The sequence below is a fragment of the Pseudochaenichthys georgianus genome, chromosome 13 (genome assembly GCF_902827115.2).
Source record: "Pseudochaenichthys georgianus chromosome 13, fPseGeo1.2, whole genome shotgun sequence".
Classification (NCBI taxonomy): Eukaryota; Metazoa; Chordata; class Actinopteri; order Perciformes; family Channichthyidae; genus Pseudochaenichthys; species Pseudochaenichthys georgianus.
In genome coordinates, this window is record NC_047515.1 from 24,156,143 (window position 1) to 24,169,500 (window position 13,358).

General features: G+C 40.5%; 1 protein-coding gene across 5 annotated transcripts in view; it reads right to left on the minus strand.

The window, feature by feature from the left end:
• Positions 1–1,873: 1,873 nt before the first annotated feature.
• Positions 1,874–13,358, minus strand: part of cux1b (cut-like homeobox 1b) — a 63,152-nt gene continuing 51,667 nt past the window's right edge. For 4 of the 5 annotated variants that reach the window (XM_034097481.2, XM_034097480.2, XM_034097478.2 and 1 more), the window contains exon 22: positions 7,048–13,136. In XM_034097481.2, the coding sequence (XP_033953372.1) occupies positions 12,653–13,136 (484 nt within the window). In that variant the 3' untranslated portion in view covers positions 7,048–12,652. Of the gene's footprint in view, positions 2,788–2,902; positions 2,968–4,110; positions 4,192–4,334; positions 4,392–4,914; positions 4,999–5,281; positions 5,399–5,508; positions 5,616–6,713; positions 6,918–7,047; positions 13,137–13,358 lie in introns of those variants that run through there. The other variant, XM_034097483.2, reaches the window with a different exon arrangement.

Below are 13,358 nucleotides of genomic sequence, written 5' to 3' on the forward strand. Positions count from 1 at the left end.
ATACCTCTCTCTGGGTTCAGCTTTTTAACAGATATTTCCTCATGTGCTCACCGTCAGCCGACATGTCTCTTTAGCATCATGACTTGTGTAAAAGAGAGCATATTACTCTTTGTTTAAAATGGTATGGGTATGTTTCATTATGAATCAAGCTGATTATCTTCTTAGTTTTTCAGTGAAAATGAGATGTTATATGTCGGTACCACTTTACAATAAGACTACCCTTATAAAGGGTGTATGAATAGTTTGCAATTCATTTATTAATTAGGTTGTGAACACTTTATAAATCATTAATAAGCTTTTATAAGACATGAGATAAACAGGGCAACTGTGACCGGTTGCTTGCCAAATAGTGAGCCCACATTTATATGTACTGCTAAGTCTTATATTGGCTGTTTAGCTTACTTCATCTTCTTCATCAGCCAGCATCCTTGGGATCTGTTGTTGATTCTCGCAAAGTAGCCAATATAAGGCTTAGTCATCTGGCCAAATAGTGAGCCTGTGTTGATGTATGGAAACTATGTTAGAACTGGTTTATAAATGGTTCTTAATGATCAATAAAGTGTTTACAACCTAATTAATAACCTAATTATAAACCCTTTATAAGGGTAGTGTTATTGTAAATTGGTACCGATATGTCTTTGCAATGACCCAAAGATAAAGTATTGTTTTACCCAACCAACAGTACAAACCCTGACATTAAAACAAGTTTTCACATTCAATAAATTACGTCATGAAAGTATTCTGGGAAAAAATGATAGATTCTCAAAATAATTAGTGTCTGTTTGTAGCGTAAAATCTTAATTTGTAAACTAGCCAAAGTTGACAGATACATGATAAAAAGGACAATATTTAACTCTGAGATTAACTGGATTGGAAGTTTAAAGTGGAATGGAAAGTTAAAACTCAAAAATGTACAGGTAACCTCAACATTTCCCCCGTGATTGTGTTCAGGGAAAATGTCACAGTGGCCGTTTCTCAATGTCGAGTATACCTGCTGCAGAGCCACTACGAGTGGCGCCGAATGCTGGGCATTTCTCATTTCTCCATGACGTAATATACTTGAAATAGTGGCTCTGCAGCAGGTTTACTCGACATTGAGAAACGTCTCATTGACAACTCTTGGACAACAATGGAGCTTTACGACAATGATTTTCAACGACCGGACAGCAAAGACTGTCATCTGACTAAACATGCTATCTCCCTCCATCGAGTATCTCACCTCCTTTTACCACATGATGGGCTTCTCTGTCGGCAGCCGGCTTCATGTGAGGGGCAGAAAAATAACACACCCTCTCACTGTCATTGTTGCAAGCTTTTAGAAATCAGCTGTCAACTTAAAGAAGAAATCAGAGAGTAATTTTCTTCGTAATATCCAAACAGTGGAGCTAAACCAGGAATCAGCTGGTCCAGCCATTAGGACAACTTCACTCGTGTTTTTTTACTCTTTTCTTGAGATTTAATTGACAATTAAAAATAAATCCACAATATCTAGTAGTCATTCAACAGCACAAGTGTTGCTATAACTGTCTTCAACTTTACACTAAATAGTGTAATAACAATAAGAAACATGTGCAATACTTACCTTCATCTTGCAGCTACTTCATTACTCTCCATTAGTTACCAATTTAATGTTTATTTTATTAATGTGTGCCTGCCACTTAAATTCAAAACCGTAATACCATTTTATTTTTGTCTTTATTATTGTTGTCTGTCTGCTGTAACGATGTACATTTCCTCTGTGTGGGACTAATATAACTATTCTAATTAATATATTCCATTCCATGCACACATTATAAAACAAACATATCAATATGTTGCCAGCTTCACTACAACACACTGCTCACAAGACATTTTCAATTAAAATGATACCAGGAACGATGCTGCATAGTCTTTATTTGGAATATATCTGCGATGTCAGGGAGAAGAGAAAGAAGTAAGCAGGTAAGCATGCACAGTGATCCTTCAAGAGAATAATATGAGGAAGCTATTTTAGTCTGTAACCATTAGTGTATTAGTGACCCTCACCCTCACCTCTTAATTTCTTCATATCCAACAGTAACAATTAAATGATTTAAACATTAAAAACGAATTTTACGAATGAATCAATGATATTAGTCAAACTCAAGTAGGACAAATCTCAGAAGATTGAGCCCTAGGAATAACTACTGTATATATTGTTCCATCGCCATAACCTCCTAAAACGACCACCTCCTCATTAAGGCCCCTTATACTTATACATAACACTCCCCAATCTAATTATAACCTCAACCATTTTACCTTTAATCTTATATTAACTTTATTTCTAATGATTACATTTATCTAATTATTCTAAATTCCAGCTAAACCCAGGATAAATCACAAAACAAAAATAATCCTTGTACTCTAGTCCCTTCTGTACGGGAAGATACACACAATATTAACTTCATTTCATGTGTGCTTCAACGGCACAGATGACATCACATGATCAATTATTTGCTTTCCTTATTATGTTAAGAGTATAAGAGGAAACCAAGGATTATAGTTTTAGACTTATATATATATTATCCTTATGATTATATTTAGAGAAAAAAAAACAAGAATCTGTTTTTGAATCAACCGTCGGATTTACAGCCTTAAACCGCCCCCTAGTGGATATTAAAAGCTATTGCAAGAAGAAAAGTGAAGCCCCGTCTTCATGAGGAGCTCAAAGAGGGACCTCTTCTGAGCAGGACATGCATGCTGCTGAATGTGGAACCAGCTCAAAGGTTTTGGTCGTTCTCGTGGAATTGGTGGAGGTGGTCAGAGTACCTGGGAGAGGAATAAAAGAAAAATGGGAAAGATTACATTAAGTATTTGATACTATGATCAAATCATACGTGTTGAGATGTTAGAGATGTTAAAACCCTGAGGTGAACACACTCACTTCTTAGCACAGAAAGCGGAGCAGTCTCTGCCGATACTCTCGCTCCAGGCTGTCTTGTACAGGACCTGAAAATAAATAAATACCAGTAAGGATGTTTCCCTAATGTACGAGGAACAGCACACACACACATATATTACAAATGGGCTGCAACCGTGGCTCTGAGAACCGCAGTGACACGTCCTAAAACCCGGAAGTAAGTTAGCATTTTTACCACTTCCGGTTCCTTCGACAAAAAGCAATGCAATTTCTCCATAGGATTTTGGAAAATAGCTGGAAATAAGGTCTGTGTTTGACACAAATTGAAGAGACAGATCACGTTTTGTTCTACGACATTAAATACATCAGCAGTGACCACGCTGGTGATTTTTGAAGATTTTACGTGTCTGAAAAACCATGTGGCTGAATAGGACTACAGAAGTTGTCGAGGCCGTTTTACGTCATTACACCGAACACGGAAACACTCCCGCTAAGTTTGTTTGCCCTGTTCTGCTTGAAAGCAAGTACCTGCGCTCTCGCAAACTGTTAAAACAAAAGCTTCAACTTGTACCATTTACAATCTGTATGTTTGAATATGGATCTTAAGTCGGCGTGACGTTGAAGCAGCGACCCTGCTGTAGTTCGTTTATAGCATAACGTTATCATTTTGCTTCTGGCGACTACATTTATGATTCGAAAATTATAAAAGTAGGATAGACATGTGGATATTATCCGGCTGAACAAAACGTGATCCGTCTCTTAAATGTGTTTCAACCACAGACCTTATTTCCAGCTATTGTCCAAAATCCTATGGAGAAATTGCATTGGCTTTTGTCGAAGGAATCGGAAGGAGTTTAATTCCGGGTTTTAGGACGCGTCACTGCGGTTCTCTAATAGAGGCTGTCATACTCTCTATTGAAAAACTGGATTGATATATGCCATAATAAAGCTAAACATTTCCTGCTTGGCAATCTGTTTAGAGATCAATTAAGTAATACATTACGACTAATGAACTGCTGTTAACCATAACTCCCTTTTTGTTTTGTACATATATATATATATATATATATATATATATATAGGAGTCTATTTCTGATAGATATCCTTTTAAGTGAATGTGTCCTTGTCTGTTTGGGTCGCCTTGTTTTAACTTTTAAAGAAATGTTGAATATAAAAAAAAGGATCTGTTTCATTAAGGTTCAGGAGCTCCTCTGCGTTGAAAGGAGACCCACCAGGAAGACCAGACAATGCAGGAACAAAGTGTAGAAGAAAGCAATGGTCCTGGCTATCTTGTTGGAGAGAATCACACGACCCTGAGAGACAAAAACAAGAGGATTAGTGAAGAGACTGCACCAAACACATCAAGTGTGTGTGTGCGTGCGTGCGTGCGTGCGTGCGCGTGTGTGTGTGTGTGTGTGTGTGTGTGTGTGTTTGTGTGCGTGTGTTTGAGGCTTACAAGGCTCAGAGTTGCTTTATCCCAGGGGCTGAGGCTCAGGTATCTGCGCTGACGCTCCTGAAACCCAGAAGAGTCGCGCTCAACATTAAAGATAACCTGAACTGAACACAAATGTTATAGAGTTTTAAGCATAAATGCAATTGGCTAAAAGTAAAAAAATAAAACCTCTTTAAAATAATCTTAGTGGTATTTACTGAATATGTAGTATTGTGTTAACCACAGACCTTATGTCAATACATTTTCTACAAGACAACAACAGGAAGTGCAAAACGGTATCTAATTTCCTGGTTTGAAGAATCAATCAGGAGCTTCTTGAATCATGCCCTTACTCAGGTCACAACATGTTGTGTTTCGCTCTTGGCTCTTATTCTCAAAAATCCTTTTGATTGTTTTTGATGAATGTTGAACCACAGTATCAGCAAATAACAACTTTCATCAGGCCTTAAATATTTTGGTCAGATATCAGAGAAAGAAGCTATGACAGTAAAAAACAAAATGATGCAACATATGGCAGTTGGTTTCAGAATGATTAAGGGAAGAGTGTTTTTGTGTAAATATTAAAAAGGTGTGTGTCTTGTACCTTCTTGCTGAAAGAAGCAAACGGATCCAGTCTCTCCTCGTACTGGGAGGAGTAGCGCATCACGGTGTCGTCACTACCTCCAGCCTGCAGCGCAGAGAACACACACACACACTGACTTTAATATTCCTGCTAAATATTTTAGACAAATCAACAAAACATCACCCATGGAGAGTGCAATCATTCACACACACACACACACACACACACACACACACACACACACACACACACACACACACACACACACACACACACACACACACACACACACACACACACACACACACACACACACACACACACACACACACACACACACACACACACACACACACACACACACACACACACACACACACGCACGCACTCTGCCAGGGTAGCTCTGCAGGAACTTGATTTTCTCGTAGAGTTTGATGTTATCTGCTCTCAGGCTGTCCAGCTCGCTCTGCAGCGCCTGCATGGTCTGCTGCACGGAGCGACTCTCCTGCAGGGGACAAAACAAATAGATGAGAAATTAGTCTTTCCCAGAAAAAAACACAGGAATAGAGGAAGTGTGTGTGTATGTGTGTATGTGTGTGCGTGATCATGACTCACAGCTTCGAGCTCCTGATTGCGGGAGCGAAACCTCTCCCTTTGGCTGGAGATGATGGCGAGCAGAGAGTCCATCTGGCCCTGAGGCAGCTCAGGGTGGGGGCCCGCACCTGGAGGGAAAATACACTTCTTATATAATAATAACAAAGATAATAAATGCATACTTTACAAAAGCCGGAAGGGGAAATTCTAATCCCTACCCGATTGCCATAAGTCACTTCCTTTATTAACATGCATATAAGGGCATGTTATATGATCAACTATATCTAGAAAATGTAACTATTAAATCGCTCTGGTCAGGCTAGTCTTTAGTATTAACTCTGACAAACCTTCAGCAGGTTAAACATTACAGTTAGAGAAGTGTTCCTGTTTCAGACTGACACCACATGCACGGGGTCTCCTCTCTTTAAGAAAAAAGCATTTTCAATGAGGAAGTGATCTGGGGACCTTTACTTCATCAAACCCCATCCACACTGTCCTTATGGAGCAGATTATGACTCAATAAATGATAACTACCAGCGATAACCTTAATAGTGTGTTATTAAGTAATCATTTAGAATTGTATAGAGTAGTCTACATTTGTGGGGAAAGTGTGGAATGGTTTTAGGGATTATATAATATAATAATTCTCCGGATCAAGTGTGTCAATAGTTACTACAAAGTTGATGTAAAGACTCCTTTAGACACAATTGAACTCAAGCAAAAATGTTTTAGCTTAGGTCATTTTACATTACCTTTCTTATGAGTTTGCTTCATGGATACAGTATATTGGCTTCTTGGGGAAAGATTACTTTTCTAGCTGAACCTTTAAGTTTTAAATGAAAGGTTTTCATTTAAATAAAGTGGAATGTCGATTAAAATGATGTATAAGATAAGATGGACTTTTATTAATCCCCGTGGGGAAATAGTTTCTCTGCATTTGACCCATCCTAGTGTTAGGAGCAGTGTGCTGCCATTTTGAACGGCGCCCGGGGAGCCGTGTAGGGAACGGTGCCTTGCTCAGGGACACCTCGGTGGCACTTGGTCTTGCCTTGAACTGGTGACCTTTCAGTTGCCAAGCCAAGTCCCTATCGACTTCGCCACCACCGTATACACTTAACTGTGTCAATAGCAAACTGCTCAATCACATTGTGGTATTAAGCCACAGGGAGGGTTCAAATCATTTTTGTACAGTCCTTTAAACAGCTTTTTTTAACCCGGGGACATACCACTAAACATTGCAGAGGCCTCTTTGACGGGGTCCGGGATGTTCTCCATGTTGCTGAACTCGGAGCCGTCGGCGTCGGGCCGCTGCAGGGTGGACATGTCCTGGATGGTGCTCAGGTCGTGCTCCAGCTTCAGGATCAGCTCCTTCTGCTCCGCACTGGTGCAAACCGCAGCTGAAAACTCCAACTGCAGCTCTGCATAGCGGCCTGTGAGGGTGTAGAGGAGAGATAAATATAATTTGAATATGGTTTTATTCCCGTTTCTTTTAGATTGTATTAGTTCCCAAAGTAACTCACCTGTGGTGGCTGTAAATGGCAGAAGCTGTCCAACATCCCCAACATGACTGAAACCCGCTACACCTACTTTCTTCCCTGACTTTCTAAGTGATCTCTTTCTCTGAGAATACTTATCAACCATGCACAGGTTCAACAAAGACATTTCCAACAAGACATTTCGCAAAGAAAAAAAAACTACCACAGTACACTTTTAGTATTTGTATAAAAGAGATTTACTTCAATTATCACACCTAGGGTGCATGTGAATAATAATGATGATGATGAATCAAATGTCAATCATAACAAATACATTGTGAACGTTTCATACAGTGATATTGCTTTTCAATGTTGTAGAAGGGACTGTTTTACAGTGCTGAGAACAAACAACATGATACGTTTAGTAAATAGAAAGATAAAGAAACAATGATACATGAGGAAAAACAAAAGGGAAGGAGACCCCAACAAGGAGAAAAAAGCATCTCAGGAGTGACAGAGGTGCTAGGGAAACATCTTTCAAAAAACATCTTAACCATCCCTTTACAGTCATGCAGCCTTTTGTACTACAACACACATGTACGCGCACACACACACACACACACACACACTCACACTCACAAAATAAGCAGTGGGAGAAGTTATGAGAATTATTACTTCCACATTGTTGATGACAAAGGTTGGAAAAATCATCTAAAACCACTCTGAATTGCTAAAGCCTCAACAAGCATCTTAAAGCTTTCCAAAAGGAGGGGGAAGAAGATCTCCCCAGGTCGTTTGGTTGTCAGACTACACTGTGGTTTCGCTATGGGTGAACTGAAGCCACGACACAAGGTAGCAACATTCAGAAAACTGTCAGCAACCTTTCAACAGTGGTGGATAACTAACTTCACTATTTGGCTTTATGCTTCCTCTTTTAAGTCTTGCAAGCAGTCGCTGAAATGTTTAGCACTCCGGAGTCGGTCTCTGGGTGATAAAAACTGTACAGTTAAGCATGAAATAACTGATGAGATAAGAGGAAATGGTTTAAGACTTAAAAATTAGCCAATGTGAGAGATGAGCGAAAAATAACATAAAAAAGCACGCAAGTAAAGTGGGGGGGGGTGAGTGTATTGTGCTGTATTATGTGTGTATGTATTACTGAGTGTGCTATGCATACAGCACCACTGATTCCGAAAGTGTTTCCTTACAAAACCCACTTCATAAGATATATTCTAAAAGTATTACAAAAAACATCTGAGGTTTTTCTTTCTTTCTTTTTTTTTCCTGAATATGGTGACCAGTGCTGCTGTTTGGGCTTCCATTACAACTAATATGTCAAAATGAATAACCACTACTTCAACAGATCATACAGTAAAGCTTTACGACTTCAGAAAACATGATATGACATACAGCATCTGTTACACCTTTACAATGTTATTCAACAGTGTATAGAATCATCTGATTTAAATTTGTAGAAAAATATCTGTGGATCATGGAAAAGTCCTGAATCGTCCCTTCTCTCCTCCTGCCTTCAAACAAAAGCATACTGTGACAAAAGTGAATCAATAGCTACTTGATCGACTGTATTTACACGTCTCTTTTCCAAATAACCATTTGAATTGGCACACGTCATAATCAATACCTGTAGTGCCACTATTAATGTCACAGCAAACCTGACACAAACAGAAAAATACAAAATGCCCTATGAATAAATTCAGTGTTATTACAGTGTATGCTGTTTTCTGCATGCTTCCTCCTTCATTCAATGCTCTGGCCTTTCGCTGCTAGATCAGGTTATGTACAACGTAAGAAATGCATTGTGGGAAAACAACTGTCTGAAATAAGACCCGGACGGAAACATGTCTGCAAGTCAGTCATAAGAATACACAAGCTCGCTGTTCTCCTTTTACTCTTTCACTACACTCCAGGAATTATATACAACCCTCTCCAGAGAGCTGAGACAAGTCAACTTCAAAAGTACCAATATTTATGAAGTACATGGGAAATTAATTTGGGTCAAGATGTGGGATATATTATGAACAAATCAGGTGAAATCATCTACGTCTAATGACATCACTAGTTTGGTGCCCTGCTTGGCAGTTAAAGGCACAAATCTGATGATCTCACATGGATTGGGTGAGTTGATGGATCTGGCTATAAAATGGCAAATGGGTTAAGTGCTTATAAACTTTACAGTAGCTATTCATCACAATTAAACATACTGTGGTTGTCCAATCCGAGCAGTCCAACAGAAGGCAAGAAGCCTTCAGTATTCTGCAGAAGACAGATGTTTCACATCAGTCGTCCACAGGAAGCGCCAATGTTTGCGGAATTTACAATTATTAGATACACTGGAAAATCCAATTTTACCTAATGCATCCTAATAGAGTGCAATGAGGTTATCAGTGTCTTTTGATAGGCTGCCAATACATCTGGGTGTACATTCAGGGAAAGGGGAGGCTTAAGGATGGACTGAGGACATTTTGGATAGAAACCATAACAGGAGTTTACTCATAATATCTACAACTGTACAGGACAAAGGCCCTTTCTGTCACGCAGTTATCGGGAGTTTGAAATAGGGGCTACTGTAATAGACTACAGCTTATCATTTAGAAAACATGGATACAGCAATCTTATGTTTTAATTTTAGTGTTCGGATGCGGAGAAGAGTCTGTGCTTGGTTCACAACCACTTTTTGAAAAAGGCAAACATTTTCCCAGGATCCCGGGCTCGTACTCTGTCGTAGTGTTTACAGACCCTGTCCCAAGTAAGTCTTCAGAAAGATCCTAATAAGTGCTTTGTTACAGACTGCAATATATATTCTGCATAATCATAGGCTGGCTATCTGTTCAATCTGACGTAGCACCCCTGCTAGCTGGTATACTTCTCTAATCTCAATTTGGCAGATATGACCTCTTTCAAGTTACTTCTGTTTTCAAGTTTAGGTAATTTCATTTGTCCTATTTGACAAAGTCTAAACAATGGGACCTGCATAATTATGGTAACGTGATTACAGAGTGGGCGACCTCCATCTAAAGAAAGCTGCATGCCCTGCCGGACGTTGGTGCCGGGCTTGCCCAAGAAACAGCCAAACAAAAATGAACATTGTAGAAGGATAGAAAACAGGAAAAGAGATATGCCATCATATATTCACCGATCTTGATATGTCCTTTGATTCTCTAGCTAGCAATGTAAGAGCATAACTGTTGTGGTAAAAGCTTAATGCTTACGGGAGCATGGACTGTAGCAAACACATTTTTTTCAAAGCTATTGAAATGACACTAAACTTTAGGATTCATGAACATACAAACAAACGAGAACTAGTACATCTTTGTAAATATTAACCAATACTGCCGGCAGTCTATACGTCTAATAAAAATGTTACTTGCCCTCAGGAACAGTATAATCCCTTAAAAAATAGACAACTCAAATGATAAGACATTAAATGAAAAACATACAGCACCTATAAATAAGCAGAACAAAAACCAAACTATAAATGCAAAATAGCAATAAAACCAAGCTACAGTAAATCATAGTATTACACTACTTTGTGAGAAGATTAATGTAATGGTAACGCATCAAACAGCTTAAAGAAGGGTGTCAGTTGTGCACTAGTAGTGTGTGCAAGTAGATAAGAAATATGACCCCACTCATTGGAAACACTGAACACTCCTCAATCGCACACATTTGTGCACACGCATGTATTGACAGGCATGTGTGTACATGCACCCACGCATACACACGCGCACACGCACACGCACACACACACACACACACACACACACACACACACACACACACACACACACACACACACACAAGGGGAGGCAGTAGGCTGACAGGCACTGAGGGCTTGTGTGGGACAGGGAGGAGGTGATATGCCTTATAATTTGTAGTGTATACAGTAGAATTCAATGCAAAACATCCCTGGATACAGGATAGACTGGAGGAGAGTGGAAACTACTCACACCAGGGTGGGGGTGAATTCACTTTGACGGCAGACACCAGAAAGTACAGATTAATCAAGTATTCTACATAAAACCCATTATTTCAGTCAAAAATGTCTTTGATAAACTTCTTCTTAATTTTTTACTTCTGAGTGAATTGACCTCGACCCTGACTTACATGCAAGCAAATACAAATGCACACAGACACACGCTCACACAGACAAACATACACACACACACACACACACACACACACACACACACACACACACACACACACACACACACACACACTCTTCCTGATTTGGCCTATAAAAAGATGTGTTTGTGAACAGAGAAAATGTGTTGGTGGTGCAGACACACACACACCCAGCAGGTCCAGTGCTGGGCAAAAGCTGTGACGTGCACGACCTCAAACAACAAGAGACACGTGAAGTATCAATGTCAGAAAGCTACAGTACTACGTGACTTCATTGTATCGTATTTTAAAAACGCAACATTATTCCATTCTAATCAGGTTTTTTTTTTTTTTAAAAAGACAGTAACTTGTTATTCTCTTATTTTCTGTTCTTATTTTGTACTAATTAAAATGCTTCCTAGAATTCCCTATTTTGTACTCTTTAGAGTCAATAGACTGTGCAATCTCTTATTGGCAACCAAATTGCAATATCAAAAAAAAGAGATCATCCTTTAAAGACGGGTTTAAGGAGGCAAAAGAGGGTTCTTTCCATCCTTCCTCTTCAGATGAGCGTGTGTTTGTGAGGAATTAGAGATCCTTCTGGCCATCACATGGCTGTCAGCAGGATAGGATATGGGACACAACAGGTCAAAGTTCATCTCTCTTACATCAGTAACCATGGCAGCTCAGCCGGCAGGCCTTCCACTACCCTCTTAAGAGGGTAGGAGTGAGATGAAAAAGAAAACATGCTGCCGTTCTGTACTGCGGTGTGAATGCGGTGTGAATGCGATTGAGAAGAGAACACACACACACCATTTTTGGGTGTGTTTATACACACACACACACACACACACACACACACACACACAAACAAACAGGTGCACACTGACGCAACCCCTAACATACAAAAACGCACACACACACACACACACGCAGTGAGTGAAAAAGGCAAAGGGTTTGTAACAGTCACTCTACAGTGTGAAAAATGAGGCGTCTCACTGAGTGAGGGGAGGTTTGTGGACACTTGGGAGGTGAGAAGAAGAGCGGAAAAAATCTCCTTTAAGAAAGTGAGAGTTCTTGTAAGAGAGTTCCTGTCTCTATCTATCATCTAACAGTGTCTATCACTGAGACAGCTGCTGTGTCAGGCCTTGCCTGTGTTTCTGAGTCCAGGTTTCATCCTCAGCTGTGGGTCAGACCCACGCTCAGGAGGAACCAGTCTGGTGCACCAGTGGCTGGTGATAGGGGAAGGTACAGCAGGGCCAGAGGCCAGCAGGACGGCTAAGTGCTTTTCTCAGTACAAAAACAAAACTCAGTTTAAAAAAAAACGGAGAGACGCATAGGTCCTCTTATTTTGTTCTTCTAGGTATTCAGTAAATCTTCTTTTAAGGGTTTTGCCAACCGCTCTTTGTTTCTTTCCTCTTTTCGGAAAGCTTTTCTGTAATAAAAATGGCTGCTGAGCTTGACTTTGGCTGTGTCCACTCTCCAACTGGAACAGAGCAGGAGGGGTCCAAGGTTAGAGGTCGTGAGGTTATGAGACAAGAGGGGTGCAGGATGCTCAGGAGTAGCTAGAACTCCCACTCTGAGGGATCCTCTTTGCTAGCAGCCTTCTCCAGCCTGTGGATGATGTTATTGAGATTGGCAGCTTTCTTCTTGCGCAGATTGTTGTCCCTGGGGTTTCTGGCAGGGCCAGAGGCTGGGATGTTAGTACTAGAGGCAGAGCCACTGGAGGATGCCTCTGTGAGGCTGAAGAGCCCCAGACCACAGCTGGAGCCTGGCCCGGTGCAGTCTAGCTGGTCAGGGGAGTTATTAGATCCCCCTGCCTCAGACTCCACCTCCATGTCGTCTTTGCATGCTCCTCTGTGATCCTCCAGGCCCATACCCAGTCCCTGGCGTGTCTCCACTGTGCCTTCAGATTCTGTCCCATCACAGCTGTCCCCCTCTCCTGATTTGGACCCTCGGAGGGACGGGGAGCCCCCCTCACTGCCATGCCCTACTAACCCTCCAGCGGCCTGGATCTCCTCTATGAAGAGCTCTCGCCGGATGCGTGACCTAAAGAGAGACACAGAAGTCAGTCACACTACCCAAATCCTGAAATTAAATCTGTCAGACGCAACACATTTTACATTTAACTAATCTTAAAATACTGCATGAGTGCACTGATGTGATGTTTATTAAAACAGGGCAGGCACAAAAGCCCTTCCTTAGACAATGTCCACTTATTTAACAATACAATATGGATCCATCATTCACATACACACATAGGTTTATGTA